Source organism: Asterias rubens, chromosome 1, assembly GCF_902459465.1.
Source record: "Asterias rubens chromosome 1, eAstRub1.3, whole genome shotgun sequence".
Lineage (NCBI taxonomy): Eukaryota > Metazoa > Echinodermata > Asteroidea > Forcipulatida > Asteriidae > Asterias > Asterias rubens.
The window spans coordinates 29971570-29987162 of NC_047062.1; the positions used below are offsets into that span (position 1 = coordinate 29971570).

General features: G+C 37.8%; 1 protein-coding gene and 1 long non-coding RNA gene across 2 annotated transcripts; one reads left to right on the plus strand and one right to left on the minus strand.

Moving 5' to 3' along the window:
- Nucleotides 1-762: 762 nt before the first annotated feature.
- On the plus strand, nucleotides 763-5496 carry LOC117296697 (chymotrypsinogen A-like). The gene is made up of 5 exons (XM_033779740.1): nucleotides 763-856; nucleotides 1532-1718; nucleotides 2557-2828; nucleotides 3274-3413; nucleotides 4754-5496. The coding sequence occupies exons 1-5, from the start codon at nucleotides 793-795 to the stop codon at nucleotides 4916-4918; spliced, it is 828 nt and encodes a 275-aa protein (XP_033635631.1). The 5' UTR covers nucleotides 763-792; the 3' UTR covers nucleotides 4919-5496.
- Nucleotides 5497-7317: 1821 nt separating this feature from the next.
- Nucleotides 7318-14877, minus strand: LOC117298869. Its single transcript, XR_004520006.1, has 6 exons — nucleotides 14790-14877; nucleotides 13207-13301; nucleotides 12025-12107; nucleotides 10643-10751; nucleotides 9316-9410; nucleotides 7318-8762 (listed from the first exon to the last, which is right to left on the minus strand). It is a non-coding gene; the product is annotated as an uncharacterized LOC117298869 (long non-coding RNA).
- Between the last annotated feature and the right edge of the window lie 716 nt (nucleotides 14878-15593).

Here is a 15593-nt window from a genome sequence, read left to right on the forward strand (position 1 = left end):
AGGGGTTCCTAATGAGGGAGCCCTTATGAAAGTGTCATTGTTTTAAAGCTCTTACCTCGCGTTTGTTTAAACATTGTTGCTGTTTTTTATACTCTGTCAGAGTCAAATTTTAAATGTAACATCATACAGCAAATGGGTTTTTACATACCAAAAAGGAATTTGTTATCAGTCAAATGGTCTAATTCAATTCCTTATCATCCAAATTCAGGAATGCACTATTAACATTTAGTGTACATAAATGAAAAGACCCATATATTTGACATAAGGCGCCGTTAGATGTTTTGGAATGGTTATAAAATTCCTTTAGGAAGGGGTTTCAGATACAATGTCATTGTAAAAAAATCACAAGTCTCTAACTTCTTGTATTGTTTCCCCTAGGACTCTATCTCTAACTGAGTGGATTGTTTTTGTTTCCTTATAATTGTTAAGCGCCCAAGAGCATGTTTATGGATAATAGGGCCTACTATATAAATGTTCCCTAATATGTTATTGGAAAAAGAGTGCATCATAAAATTCTGTTTCCATAATTAACAAGAATGTATCAACCAAACAAATAACATTTTAGGTTTAAGAACAATCCTATCTATGACATTGTAGGATGACAAAGGTTTCACAATTCATTGATATTGGATAAAACTTGTTCATGTTGTTTGCTCATAATCATCCACCTGTTTTGTCTCGCACACACAGATCTGTAGATAATAAAACAAGTATAAATATGAAGTTCTCATCTTGGGATGAACATTCAGGAGTGGAGTTTCTTGGTGAACTATTCATCGTACTTCTAGCACCATGGCGCTGCGTTCACTCTTTGTGTTAATGGCAACCTTCATCGCCTGCAATGCCAACTTGAAAGGTAAGTATTACCAGTTTATATTGTGACTCTTCTTTGCAAAGAAAAAAATTACTAGCCTGGGAACTCCAGGTTAGAGTGCCAACACTCTAACTGATCTATCTAGCCCAGAGATTATAGAGTGCCAAAGGCGCAAGACGGCCAGGTTGAAGCTTTTTCTATTGTTGGAATATGGAAACACACATGGGCGCCTTTTCAGCAAGCGAATGTTTTGTTACAACATCAATAGCAATGGTTATTATCGAGCACTGATCTGTTCTTGTATCAAAAGAGTTGCTTGCTGAAATGGTGCATTTTGCATTAGCCTGCTTTGCGTTTGGCACTTTTTAGTATTGGATCTAACCCTAATACATGTATTGCCAATCCCCCTATTGAGTCAATGTCTTTTTTGGGGGGTTGAATGGTTTCCGACGAGCACACAATAAGACTACCAACATTTTAAGGCTAGCTCAGTTATAGTGGAGAGACAGTACGAGTATCCGGAGTTAACGGGTTCAAATCTCATTCTAGTGAAGACAAACAAATTAAAAATTTCCACAGCCAGCTTCTTTTGTCATTCATTTGAATATGTATTTTCCCAAAATAGCTTTTTGAGGGCTTGACCGTGTGAGTATGGAGTTTGAGCTACCACCACTGACTTACTTTTCCTTTAATAATCTTATTTGATTTCTTGTTCAGATTGTGGGAAAACACCGATTCCACCCAACGAATCACGTGTTGTGGGAGGATACGAAGCCACACCCAACTCCTGGCCATGGCAAGTTAGTCTGCGAGCCTTGAAACCAGATGGAACTTATATGCATATTTGTGGTGGATCACTACTTCATTTTCAGTGGGTTATAACAGCAGCTCACTGTGTAGAGGGGTAAGTGTGAAGAAATAACTCAACATTCCACTAGGCTTTTTGTGTAAGACCCTCTTGTGTTTCCAACAAGTGGTTAGACTGCAGGACTTGCAATCCCAAGGTTGTGAGTTTGAATCCCCCCAGCTATCTGCTGATTTCACAACGACTAGATTAAATATTGTCGTTTAGTTACTGAATCACAATTTCTTGATTTGTGCAATTCATAATCGTAGACGTTAAACCAATGTTTGTGAGAGAGAGATCGTCTGTTGCCAGCTTGGTGTTTATATCCCTTTATGGGAGTTTGCCGAGTTCCCTTGATGGGAAGATCATTCAAACAAACAAACAAACAAACAGACTGGTCCTCTGTTTACTAGTTACTACAGGGTTTGGGGAAATGTTCATATTCATTTTGGGTTCTTTGGGTTTTGTAAAGATCTCTGAAGTTGAAGCCTCTTTAGCATTTGGGTGGATTTCTATCATTTTTTTTAGAAAATAAGCTAGAAATGCAAATTTCTTCCAACTTTGGTTTGGGTGAAAGAAACTTCCTTAGAAAGAAAAGGTTTAGAACTTGCAAAGTAAAATATAATTATTTTTGGTTTTACTCTTACATCAATGTGGGTAAGCACTGTATACTTTGTACTTTTCCAATTTCTGTGAAAACAAATTACAGGCATAATACTCCTGTAGGATTCGAACCCATGACCTTTGCAATTCTAGAGCAATTAAGACAGTATACCTGGTCAATGGCTACTCTGTTGGCTACTCTGTTAAAAGACAATGTTTTATTCTGGTCAGATTGAAGCTTTGCAGTTTTCCAATCATCAGTTTTTTCATTTAATGGGTGTTTTGTTTTCAGGAAGGAGTCTGCTGATAATTGGGAAGTTTGGATCGGTGCTCATGACAACAGAGTTTTAGGAGATGATGTGGTAGTGTCCAAAGTTTCAAAAATTTTCAAAAATCCATTGTGGGATTCAAGCAGCCTTAAGAATGATCTTGCACTGGTGAAGTTATCAGATTACATTGGCTTAACGGACAAGATTAGCACTGTATGCCTGCCATCGAAAACTCACACAGCAGGGAACGGGTTCGTCACAGGCTGGGGAGAAATGCAGACTGATGGAACACCAGGTGAGGTTTTTGTGATTTTCATTCATAGCATCATCCTCCATGCCATGGTAACAGGCTGACGCAATCCGGTACCAAACTAGTCGTAAGTTTTTACTTTCTCCTAGGAGTGACTAGTCCTCAGGACCATCTTTGTGAAATCGACCCCAGGTTTTAGAAAAGCCCCTCCCCTCATCATAGCCTTCTTGACTTGTGTTGTATTGACATGAGCAATGATAGGCATGCAACTTATCATTGGATCTGCTGATTTCCTTTTTTTTTAATCTCAGTTTTACCATTCAAAATTGAAATACACTTCAAAATCCTTTTAATGATTTTTAAAAAACTTTGTAATTTCCTCTTTTTTCCGGTGAAGTTACAGTTGCATGCCCGAATAAGCTGCACATGTTAGGACTGGTTGGCATGCATCCAAACTGATTTATTTGTATATATATGATTTCACTACTAGGAAACTACCCTGATAAGCTCCATCAAGTTATGACACCAATTATGGACCATGCAACTTGCGTAAATGTTATGAAGCCGTACAACGTGGATGACTCCATGATTTGTGCTGGATTCCCAGATGGAGAAAAGGGAGCATGCTCAGTAAGTAAACATGCAAAACATAACACTCTGCTCAAGCACAAAGATAAGCAAAACACAAACCAGTTTTGATCTAAATTGGTTTTATCCGCCATTACACTGATTGGTATCAAGCCATAGAATTATATATAAGAACTAGAGGGCGCACTGGTGATGCTTCGTGCACAAACGCGACGGGACCGCAAGGAGACACGGGCGCGCCATTCTGTACGCGCGTTGAATATGAAACACACGTTGGAGTTTGTGTTTATTGAACGCTACGCGATGCTGTTTTTTCAACTTACAAAATGGCCGCACAAACACATGCTAAGCAATGCCTGTTTTTTCAACTTAGAAAATGGCCGCCTGTGCGCATGCCAAGTTGGGTATATAGGCCAGTGTGCCCTTTAGTTCTTATATATTTATACTCTATGGTATCAAGCACTTTATATCTCAGTACTTTCCCGTGTTCTGTGGAAAAAAATCCACAGGAAAATCTTGTGGGACTTGAGCTCACGACCATTGCACTGCTAGAACAGATGCCTTGCTGGACCACCGAGCTCGCTCAATAATTAGATGCGGTTGGAATCCTATGTGTGTTTGAATCCAATGTTTTCGCAGTTGGTACCGCAATGACTTGCAGGCATATTGGCCTTGCTACAGCAGATGTCTTACCACAAGATCAAGGAGCCAGCCCGAGGGCTAGAGGTAGGTCAGAATCCTTAGTAGTGGCCATGGCCCGAGTGGTTAAGAGCATCGAATTCAAGTTCTGGTGCTGATTCACCGGAGCGTGGGTTCAAATCCCGGTCATGACACTTGTGTCCTTGAGCAAGATACTTTACTATAATTGCTTCTCTTCACCCAGGGGTATAAATGGGTACCTGCGAGGGTAGAGGTTGATATTGGTTATGAAAAATCCACAAGCGCCTTACAGGCAGCTCAGGGCTGTATACTCCCAAGGGAGCTGAGAAACATTACAGGGATGTTATTGGCCCCATGACCAGGGCACTAATGTAAAGAGCATTGATACGGTTATTGTGAAATGCGCTATATAAGTTATTATTATTATTATTAGTAGCGGTACCGCAACAATTTGCTTCTGTCAGTGATAAATAACATAATTTGATTTTACCAACACCGATGTGTACCAAGCACTTTATACACTTTCCCGAGTTCTGTGAAAACAAAATCCATACACATTGGTGCAAGAGTAAAACCAAATGATTTATTCCCCGATCATCCGTTAAAAAAGTTTTGATATATAAATAGTCATGTCATGTGTAGGCCTACTGTTTGAAAAGAAGATTGTTTTTGTTCAACTGTGTCTGACAAACTTAACCCGTTTCTTGCCTTTCTGTTAACAGGGAGACAGCGGCGGTCCATTCGTCGTTAAAACAGGAGGAAGATGGGAGCTTGCTGGGATTGTCAGCTGGGGTAAGATTCCTTGTGCACAGTTGGGCACTCCTTCAGTATATGCTGATCCCAAGAAGTTTGAAACTTGGATCTATACGACCATCAGCAAGAATTAAAATAAACAACGTGAGAATATGCATCAATTGACCCAAATTATCTAACACCCGTTTCAAACAGGCGCTCCAGAGTCGCGCCGAACCAAATAGATTAGGAGCGACTCTAGGTCGACCTAAATAAATGTTGGTTTCAAATAACATTTACATTGGCTGTCAACATTTCGTCTTCAAGCGCGTCCACTGAGTAGCTCCTAATTGTTTCAGATGGGAATTTGTCATGTACTTATTTCAGAACTTGGTTCGGCGTGATTCTGAAGCGTCTGTCTGAAATGGGTGTAATGTCCTCAAGTCGCTTATTTAATGCACCCTGACATGGTTTTGTTGTTGATGTTTTGAAACAGTTTTTCTTCTTGTAAAAGTGTCTGGAAAAAAATACTATGAAACAGAGAAATTTAGCTTCCATATTTAAAATTTGAATTCATACCATGATCTATACTTTGACCTTTTGAGTTTTGAGTTGAAGTACGTCTGATTTTGTAGCCGTTTACAGCCGCCATGGGCATTTTTTTCTTTCATGGGCAGTTTCCAGTTGATATGGTCTTTGAAGGGTTATGCTGAGCGATTATGCTCCTCTATTATCTGATTATATCTAAACTCATTTCGAAAATGTGTGTTGTATTCGATTTTATAATCAATTGAGTCTCGTTTACTGTTCATGAATACCTTTAATAAAACACTAACAGTTCATTTATCTTGTCTCAAAGTTTGTTTCCTTCAAATGTGCAGAGTCAGTTGCATAACCAGTTGCATTTAGAGCCCCAACAAGCCCCCCCCCCCCACCACCACCCCACCTCACCTCAACAAATGCGAATTAAGACAAAATACACCCATTTAAAAATAAAGGGGTTTTGTTCTGTTTTAGAGACTGGTAATTGCACTTCTAGTTTAATCACCAGAACAAAGTTGACTGCTTCAATTATTTGGCACTGTAGATGTATGTTTTTCTATTCCTAGCCATAACTGGTAATGGACCCTTCCCATGAAATTTGCTAATCACATTCACGCATCCGTACAGACCCTGTTGGTTGGCAAACGCCATAGAGTTGTGCACTAAGCAGGCGCGCAATCGCGTCTGCGTCACGCATCCATTAGCCGTGTACAAAACAGCGCGATGTTCCCTCATATTGCCAACCAAAACGTTAGTGCGCATGCGCTATGTGCAATTTACATATTTCATGGGAAGGGTCTATTGTCAAAGACCAGTACGTTCACTTGGTTTATTCCATGTACATAACATAACAAGCCTGTGAAAATTTGGACTCAATTGCATGGTCATTGATGTTGCAAGAATATGATGAAAGAAAAAAACCCTTGTTGTACAAAATAGTGTACTTTCAGATAGGAATAAAAGGCTTCTGGCCAGAAGTCTTGTATTATTTTAATGAGAAACAAATTACCTCTTTCTCAAAAACTATGTTACTTCAGAGATGACAAGCTCTCGTGGCTCGTTACCAAGTAAGGTTTTATGCTAATATATATTTTGGGTAATTACCACGTGTACAGTGCCTTTAAGAACAGCAATATTTTCTGCTTAAGCAGCTCTATGAAATTGGCATGTGTGGTTGGCACAACTAAACTATTTAGTTTTGGTCATGTGTATAAAATTCCTGCACTTTTCTAAGTGCTACTTACTTGAGTCTTGCCCAACTACAATTATATGAAATATTATTAGAGCTGCTTTAGCTGAAAATATTGCTGAGCAGTTTTCTGTTGAGCATAAATGAGCAGGATACCATGCCAGTTACAAATTGTTCACATAGCATGGTAGTTAGACTAGTAACCATATTTTGGTAAGCATAATTATGTTGTGCTTAGATACTTTTTGTGCTTAAGCAGCTCTATGAAATTGGGCACGTTTTAAAATCCAAATAATAGAAATCACAGTAAAAGCTTTTGCAACAAATTGTTTGCTAGTAACACTTTTTACTATTAAATGTTTTCTGGCCCAATTGATTAGGTGCACCAGTTCTGTCATCAAGTTAAGTATTCCCTTCTAGAAACTACATGTGGTATTAGGTTTTGGTTTTAAATCATGGTTTTTTTATTTCGTCAATAAAAGTAAGATCTGCTATGTAGCACATCTTGAAACTTTTCTGGATTTATCAAGAAAATACCAAAATACTTATTGACTGAGAGATTAGGGTTTTGTCAGCCAGTCGCAAATAAGACAAAACTTGTGAACTTGTTTTTTTTATTTTTATGTCTGTCTTTTCTTTAATATGAAATAATAATTTGTTTTTAAGATCTTTGTCCACTATGCAAATAATACCTCTTAAAGGCACCGACACCGTGCGTAGTATTTGAGCGAGAAATTACCTCTTTCTCAAAAAATATGTTACTTCAGAGGGAGCCGGTTTCTAACAGCATTGTATACTATCAACAGCTCTCCAATGCTCGTAACAGTTATGTTGAGTAATTACCATGAGTGCCAGTGCCTTTAAGTCCAAAAGATTAAATGCAAATAATAATGGCTACTTTTAACCTATAATTTATAGTGAGTTACATGTTTACTGTAAAGTTTTGTGAAGCTTTAAGGTTGTGGAGTAAAATAAGTGCACCTTGCAAGAAATCTAATTTTAAGATAAGTTCTTTTCTCCTGGTAACAAAAGTCTATACCAGACCAACTATCTTTCTGAAATCTTAAGGCAACTCTTTTGAGAAGTATGCCACCCCGAGAAACAGTTTATTTTCTCCAAGTTTGTGAGTTAAAAACTACACACATTGTGTGCTTGCTTGCAAATGGTACACTTACTTTTTACAAGAAAATTTAACTTAAATGTAAGATTACATCTGACGAGTTGTCTGACATTATTTAACATGTTTACAATTTTACAAATGAAATCAACAAGCTTGTTGCTCATTTATCATTCCTTCTTATATGGAATGCCTTGAAGACCTTGATGTTTCAATACGATTAGTTTTTCTATCAAACTCTAAAGCTTTCAATATTGTAATGAAAGATATTTGCTACACACGTAGTTTTAGGATATCAGCTTTTTCATGCTGTGAAATGGAAACATTGAGTTGTCCTAAGATGTATAGCAGGACACAAAAAAGGAAGAAAAAACTTCTATTTATGCTTAACTATGTAACTCATTGCAATCTTGCTTCTGCATCTGTCCTGCGCCAGGAGTGTCTTTTAGACAGACATGGCACATTATAAATTGCCACTATTATTATATTTGTTGTTATTATTTATAATTATTAAATGAACTAGGGGCGTTTAATTTGCCCTTATCATCAAAATATGGTGATCCATCAATGATGACTCAATTAATACAACAATTAATTTTCAAATCACCTTTGCCAAAGCTAAACCCTCACAAAATTGGATCTGCTTTACCTGAACTTAATTTTAAAACTTTATTTTAGGTCAGGAGAGGTGTTCGGCACATTCCAGCTCTTTTACTTATCATCATACGATGGGAAATAATTACGTTCCTAGATTATGGTTTAAATTGAGAAGGAATGTCAATGGTTTGTACTAAAAAGCCTTTTAATTATTTGAAATTGTATTTTTGTACAGGTAAAGGGGTTTTGTTAATCAAAAACATGTTTCCTATCTTTTAAATCTGTTATTAATCTGTAGGGACGAACCTCTCATTTCGGGTTAGGCTGGTGCCGGCATTTCATCCCCAAAAATGTTGTGGCATGTGACGAGATATTCTGTTGGTATGAGTGCTGCAAAAACAGACCACCCTTTGATGTTAGTGTAAAACAACCACAGGTATTTTACCTTTCTCTTGCGTAACCCTCACACATCTAAACTAGTGATATGTAGACAGTGGGCTGACTATACATGGTGCAGGACTTGGAAATCTTCTGTGTGACAGGTAGACACCATCTACATATTAAGACAAACAAATGTTTATTTTTAAGGTATAATAAGAATTTGACTTTAATGTATTTTTAGTTCTTCATGTACTCAATGAAAAGATAAAGATGATGGAGATCGAACAATGAGATGTAAACATTTGAAACAAAAACCCTTATGTTGAGGTATGTGTAATTTTCTTTGTTTAAATGTATCCCAAAATTTTCTCAGAAAGTAAATTGAAATTATTCACTTCCCCCCCCCCCCCACAAAAAAAAAAAAGTTGTTAAGCTTAGCCCCATTGCGTATTGACCTATCGCGACCCAATGCGCAACCGAAAGTCCCAAAATACAAAGTACGACATATATGTAAGCATCTGCTTGGCGCGCACGGCAGAGTTGTGCAGAATGGCATTGGAGAGGCTCTCGTGTTCTTGCTCACATGTGCACCTTGGGCGGAGCCTAATGGATTTAGTCGTTTGATTGAACTACCAAGACAAAGTAATGGGATAGATTTCTGATTGATCCATCAGCTTTGGTAATGTTCAGAATAATTTCCGCAAAGGGGAGAGAAGTTCATTTACCTGATTCAATGTAAATGGTTAGGAAGCTCATCCACTGCAGGTCTCTGACATCTACTTGGTTGATGAGTAGATCTCTGTGGAGATGACAACCCTCGCTGTATCATGCAAACAAATAACAACAGTTATTCCCTTTAATCAAAATATTTTGATACCTCACCATGCAATGCCTCAAATCCCAAATCCCGTTTAGCTTTTAAAACACAATAGTTTGAGGTGTATAACCTGACTTGGTAGGCCTGAGTTTACCACCTTACACCGACAATCCAGATTTAAAACTGTACACAGCAATTTCTTTAAATTCAAGTTACAAGTCGTCGTTTTAAAAAAGGTATTGCTGGTGACCAGTTTTTCTGTGCTTAGCTAGTTTTTGTATATTCAGGCTGAATAAAAGTGGAACCAGATAACAAAAAGAGTAACAATTTAAAGGTGTTAAAGCCATTATACACTTTCAGTACAGAAAAATATTAAAAAATTAACAGATTTACAAATAATTTACAGGGTTTACAGAAGGTAATGATGAAAGACTTCTGTTGAAATATTATTCCATGAAATGCTTTGCTTTTTGAGAAAACATTAAAACAATATCAATTCTCGTTAGCGAGAATTACGGATTTATTTTAAACACATGTCATGACACGGCGAAACGCGCGAAAACAAGAGTGGGTTTTCCCGTTATTTTCTCCCGACTTCGATGACCGATTGAGCCTAAATTTTCACAGGTTTGTTATTTTATGTATAAGTTGTGATACACGAAGTGTGGGACTTGGACAATACTGTTTACCGAAAGTGTATAATGGCATTAAATTTGCATCAGGGATAAAAAAGATTAACTTTGGTTTTTGTACCCAGTCGTAGCACTGTATAGTCAGGTAGACTTCACCTGGGAAATTACTGAGTATACAGTGCTAACACACACACCAGTGTATGGGTAAAAAAAATACAATACAAGAGTATAATTGTTTACAGTGTACATGATTGTCTTGCAGCCTTGTATCATCACACTGTCAAACATCTCTGGGTTCAAATCCCACCCAAGTAACATGCCAGGTAACCGCTGCCAAAACATAGGATTCAAACTGCCTCTACAATGTATAGCTACCGGGCAACCTTGGTAGTCTAGTTGGTAAGACACTGCTCTAGAATTGCAAGGGTCGTGGGTTCGAATCCCACCCGAGTAACATGCCTGTGATATTTTTTCACAGTACTCGGGTAAGTACTGAGTATACAGTGCTAACACACATCGATGTATGGTTAAAATCAAAATGGATATTCTTTATACCCGATGCAAATTTAACATCTATTATCTCTGGATTTGTTCATAAATTACCTGCTGCAGGAGAAGACACCTTTGAATCTTGATGCTGGGCAGTATGCACATCAGACATATATTTTTGGAGAGGTAGACTTCATCTGACAATGGGATGTCTGTAGCTAGCCTAAATTTAAACACAATAAAAAAATAGTTTTGTAAAAGGGTGTGTTTATTGTTCTTTACCTTAATTGCAGCAACATCTTCACAGCTCATTTTTACACTTGACCACAGGCCCAAGCACGTAGTTTTTGTTGCTGGCCAGTAAACTTTATGACCAGACAAGTCCAGCAGTCCTGTTTATTTTTAAGAACATGAAGAATCAAACCTCACTACGTAACATATTGAACTAAAAATAATTTGTTAGAATGTTCTTTAACCCTGACCAATACCTTTCAATCTAATCAAGCCTGGTTCATACTTCCTGCAAACGTGAAGCGAATGTGACGCTACAGGGCTGTTTACACAGCAAATGTTTTGCAGGAGTTGAGCACATTTTAAAATTCGTATCCCATTTGCATTCAAAGGAAGTATGAACTTGGCTTAAGTAATGACACAAGGAATTATTCTTATTACCTATAAGACTAGTGAACTAAATTTTCTCGTACATGACTAAATAGCGCTCAATAAAATAAAAACAGTTAATTTTAATGCAAGTTAAACTGAGTCAGGAAGTTTTTTATTTTGATTCTTGTCTTGTAAAAATAATTCTGGTCCAATAAACATTTTGAGCCACAAATTCAAGCCAATTCAAGCCATTATCTTGATGTTTTGACCATACAGGTTATCTCAATCATGATCATTATCAGTGTTGCAGCTGACCAATTTTAGTAGTGGGCTCTAAATCCAATCTAGGCCACCAAGGGAGAGGGGATCAGCAACATTATTCTTCATCTATCAACATATAACACTATTCATGTTAAGATACGAGGCCAGCACTGCTGAAGTGCAATCTGGGGGAAATCTGTGCTGTGGGCAGCATGGTGTATTTTTGCTCAGAGTGCTTGGCAAACTGTTAGTTCTGGGCAGAGGCCCCCCACCCACCCACCACCGCCCTTCCTTGCTACACTGATCGTTATATTGTGAGTGCTTTTGTTGTTTTCTCGCCTGTCCACTTGGGGTGTTTCGTTGGGAGAGAATCTCTATTTCTAAGTTCACTTTTTAATTGTTTTCACAAAGTGATGTATGTGCAGCTGCAGCTCGGCCAAAAGTTATGCGTTGAGAAAAATGGCTGTTTAAGTACACTTTCTAGCTCAGTGCGCTAGTAGTTTAAAGACATTGTTCTGGAGTTGCAAGGTCTTGGGTCCTACTCACACCCAATGTAATATATGCCTGAGAATTTTTTTCTTCACAGGGCTCAGGAAAGTACTGATCTACACATGTGTGTTTAATAAGTTTACCTTTTTCTTTCGTAGAAATGCATTCTGCATGAGGCTGATCTGCTTTGTTCATTATTGCTCCACTTACTTCCGCTTTAGCAGTTCTGTAAAAGCAACATAAACAAATGAGTATGTTAAATCACACAAAAATTGAATATTAACATTCCTTTTAAACAATTTAAGTATAGAAGTAAATCAGTTACAGTCAGACATTGAGGTTTTGATTTACCGGGAGTTTCCACTGTGTAGCGTGCTAAGGCAGGCACCTACTGTAATATATGCCTTGTTTCACCAATTCAAAGAATTTGGGGTGTAATAAAAAGGAATTTTGACCACATGGATGAGGAGACTTTCAAGGCATAATACAAAACCATGGTTCACCCACATCTGGAAAGCCAACAGCGCTTGGTGCCCCTACTTGAAGAGAGACATAAACAAACTAGAAAAAGTGCAACAGAGAGCGACCAAAATTGTTACATCGTTAAAGACACTGGACACTCATGCACAAAATAACAAACCTGTGAAAAATTGAACTCAATTGGTCGTTGAAGTTGCGAGATAAATGCAAGAAAAAACACCCTTGTCACACGAAGTTGTGTGCTTTCAGATGCTTGATTTCGGGACCTCAAAATCTAATTCTGACTACCTCACCAAAAACATTGACAGTATAGCTTTGCAGGATGCTCACCACAGGATACATGGAATTATATGTAAGTACCTCATTTCTGCTCTACACATTGACTTCAGTACTTTTGCAGTAACTTTTTGTGTGAAAATGGATGGGTGTTAGTCTGTTTTATAAGACTCGGTGGGGTGGGGGGTTGTGGAACAAAATGTGGAATACAAGAATGGACAGGCTGCCACCATTGTTTGTCATTTTCGGCGCAAATCTTAGTTCAGAAGTTCAGAAGTTCCAGCATTCCATGGTAGATTTTCAGTTGTGGCGTACAGCTGAGGTTTTGCGAATCATGGTGTGTGCCTACTCAATGTTCTCACAACGTCAAATTCCAGAACCTATTATGAGAACCTTCTTGTCTTTCATTTGTTTTAGCCAGGAAACTGATTGTCTCAAAAAGTTCTGAAATTAATATACGGGTGGGCATGGTAACTGCGGTTAAAGCCCAGTATCTTTGAACTTTCCAAAATCTCTTGATGCATCTCAAGTTAACGGTTGTTCATATAAAACTTAATAGCTCAATTTACCTGTTGATGAAGGCATCCTTGAATCTGTAGTGGGCAGCATTCGTATCTACTTTTGGAGTAGTAGACTTCATGGCACGTCTGTAGCTTGATGTAGCCTAAATGCAAACAAAATTATTACATTATTTTGTGCAACAATTCTATGACGCTCATACAAGTAACCTAAAGCATGATTTACATCCTGAGGTTTTTTAAACAATGCATAATAAAAAGATGACACATGTTTCTCTATTTCTTGCCCACTGTTCAATGAAACTGTTGAGCGGTTACTGTTCTACTCGTTTTGTTGGGGCTGGGAGGATGTTGGTCTATAAAGTTTTGTTGCAAACTCTGCTTACCCAAGAATGTTGTGCTAACAATCACCACTTTTTGCTGAAATGCTGAATTCGTTAGCTACCTGTCTAAGTGTAGAATGCCTAAAAGCAAGGACTATGTATGCTTGACGTAAGCTTGGAATTCCACTAATGGCAAAGGTTGTTGGTTCATATCTCTTCTCTTCTGAGTGAATTGCCTGAGCATTTTTATTTTCTTCACATGACTAGTGGAAGCAGAGAATATGCCTAACACTTATGTCCTAGAGCTGAAACATTTCTTTGTTTTAAAATCAAAAATTTAGTAGGACACCAGTCACAATGATGTAAATTTAATGTAATTTTGGCTGGTAACGCAGAATTTCTTAAAAACCAATCTTAAACAATCTTTTTTAGCAGAACAAAAATTACTGTGAGTACAATTTTATGCCTGGTGTTGCATCTTAAACATAATGGAGAGGCCAGTTGTAGGCAGTTTTGAAGGTAATGCGTTGGGTATTTTTGTCATTTTGGGGCAATTTTTGTGTGACAGTCAGAGAAAGTGTTGCTGTTTTGAAACATTGTCTGGCTTTCACTGCGGCGCTATGACTATAATGAGTTAATGACCGATAATGACGAATTTCGAAAAAGGAATACAGCCCCCCAGTTACTGGGCATGCTGGGTCTAGTGTTTGTTGGGATTAAGTTCAGTGCCACTTCCACTCTGTTTTGTTAGGAAATGGTTTATTTAAATTAAAGCAATCCAACCATGGCCAATTGAGAACTAAAAAATATAAATAAAATATAGTTGTTTGTGTAGGAAATTTAATCAGTGGCAGTCTGGTATGAACATTTTTCCAAAAAATAATTTGGTGTTTTCAAATTGTTAAATTTGCATACACTGATACAGATTACCGTATACTGCCAAATCATCAAATAAAATGCCACCAATTTTTGAGTAAATTACAAAATAAGATATTAATTATGTACTAACAAATGAAAAAGAGGTGGCAGGATAGCCAACAGAAAAAGTCTCATTCTGTTCTGGAAACTATAAAATCTGAAGACAAAACGCGAATTCTCTCGCAGATGCTGTCGTCTCGATGCGAACTCGCCGCCGTACATTTGAGCATGTAGACCCACCACCACTGCACCGTCCCGTGCCTGGCCACACACGGGACGAAGTTGTCGGCCGGGGGGCCAGTGACGATAATGTCCCAAAGTTTCGTTTAATTATTTGTGCGAGAATACAATATAAACCCCCCAAAAATCTTGACAAACAAGTCAGTAACTTACCGTCGCACTTTAGTGGTAGTTGTATCCATGTAACTCAGTAAAATCTTGGATTTGTTGGACAAAATACACAGAGACATGTAGACTGTCATCTATTTCTCTTTAAAAATGGCGGTGGAACTTAACACGCTGATTGCGTCGTCCCTGGATGTACGCAAGCGCAGAGCTTTCAGCAACTAATTTGCATTTACCACTCTATGGCCATACCCTGAAAAAAAGAATAATTGAATCGTCATTACAGTTTTGATTTGTGTCCAAAATTACAATACTCCTATTAAAAAAACCGAATAAACTGAAAATTACAAAAGTAATTAGGTAGGCCTTCCTCGCATGAATTTTGCGGCTTGTAGTAACACACATGACACGAACATGACGTGAACTCAGAAAATAATTTGCATACTTAACTCCTCCCCCTTGAATTATTTGGACGGTTTTGTGCTTTATCTAAGGTTACACCACTCTACCTCCATGGTTTACACACGGAATTTAAAGAAATAATAAGGCAACAAAGAAGAAAAACAACATACTTTTAGCGTCTAGCTTCCGGCGCGATGTGGAAACATCGTTCAGGAATTTCCTTTAGAAAAAACTCTTGGCCAATCAGCAACAAGAAAGCAAAGCTCTCTAGAGAGTAGAGGGCGCACTTCCCTTTATGACAGCCTGATTATGTTTTTCCCTCATTTCACACATGTTTAATATTTTATATAACTACTTTTGTAAAGACAGTTGCACCTACAGTTGAAAATGTTAGTTGTAGCAAAAATGAATAAAAAATAAATGTTTTTTTTAATAAACAATAACTGTGGA

What these genes read in the sequence shown, in the direction of transcription:
- LOC117296697 (XM_033779740.1), top strand. Translation starts at nt 793, where the DNA reads ATGGCGCTGCGTTCACTCTTTGTGTTAATGGCAACCTTCATCGCCTGC. An exon ending in GCAGCTCACTGTGTAGAGGG is followed by an intron (nt 1,719 to 2,556) that starts GTAAGTGTGAAG and finishes TTTTGTTTTCAG; the next exon opens with GAAGGAGTCTGCTGATAATT. An exon ending in GCAGACTGATGGAACACCAG is followed by an intron (nt 2,829 to 3,273) that starts GTGAGGTTTTTG and finishes TTTCACTACTAG; the next exon opens with GAAACTACCCTGATAAGCTC.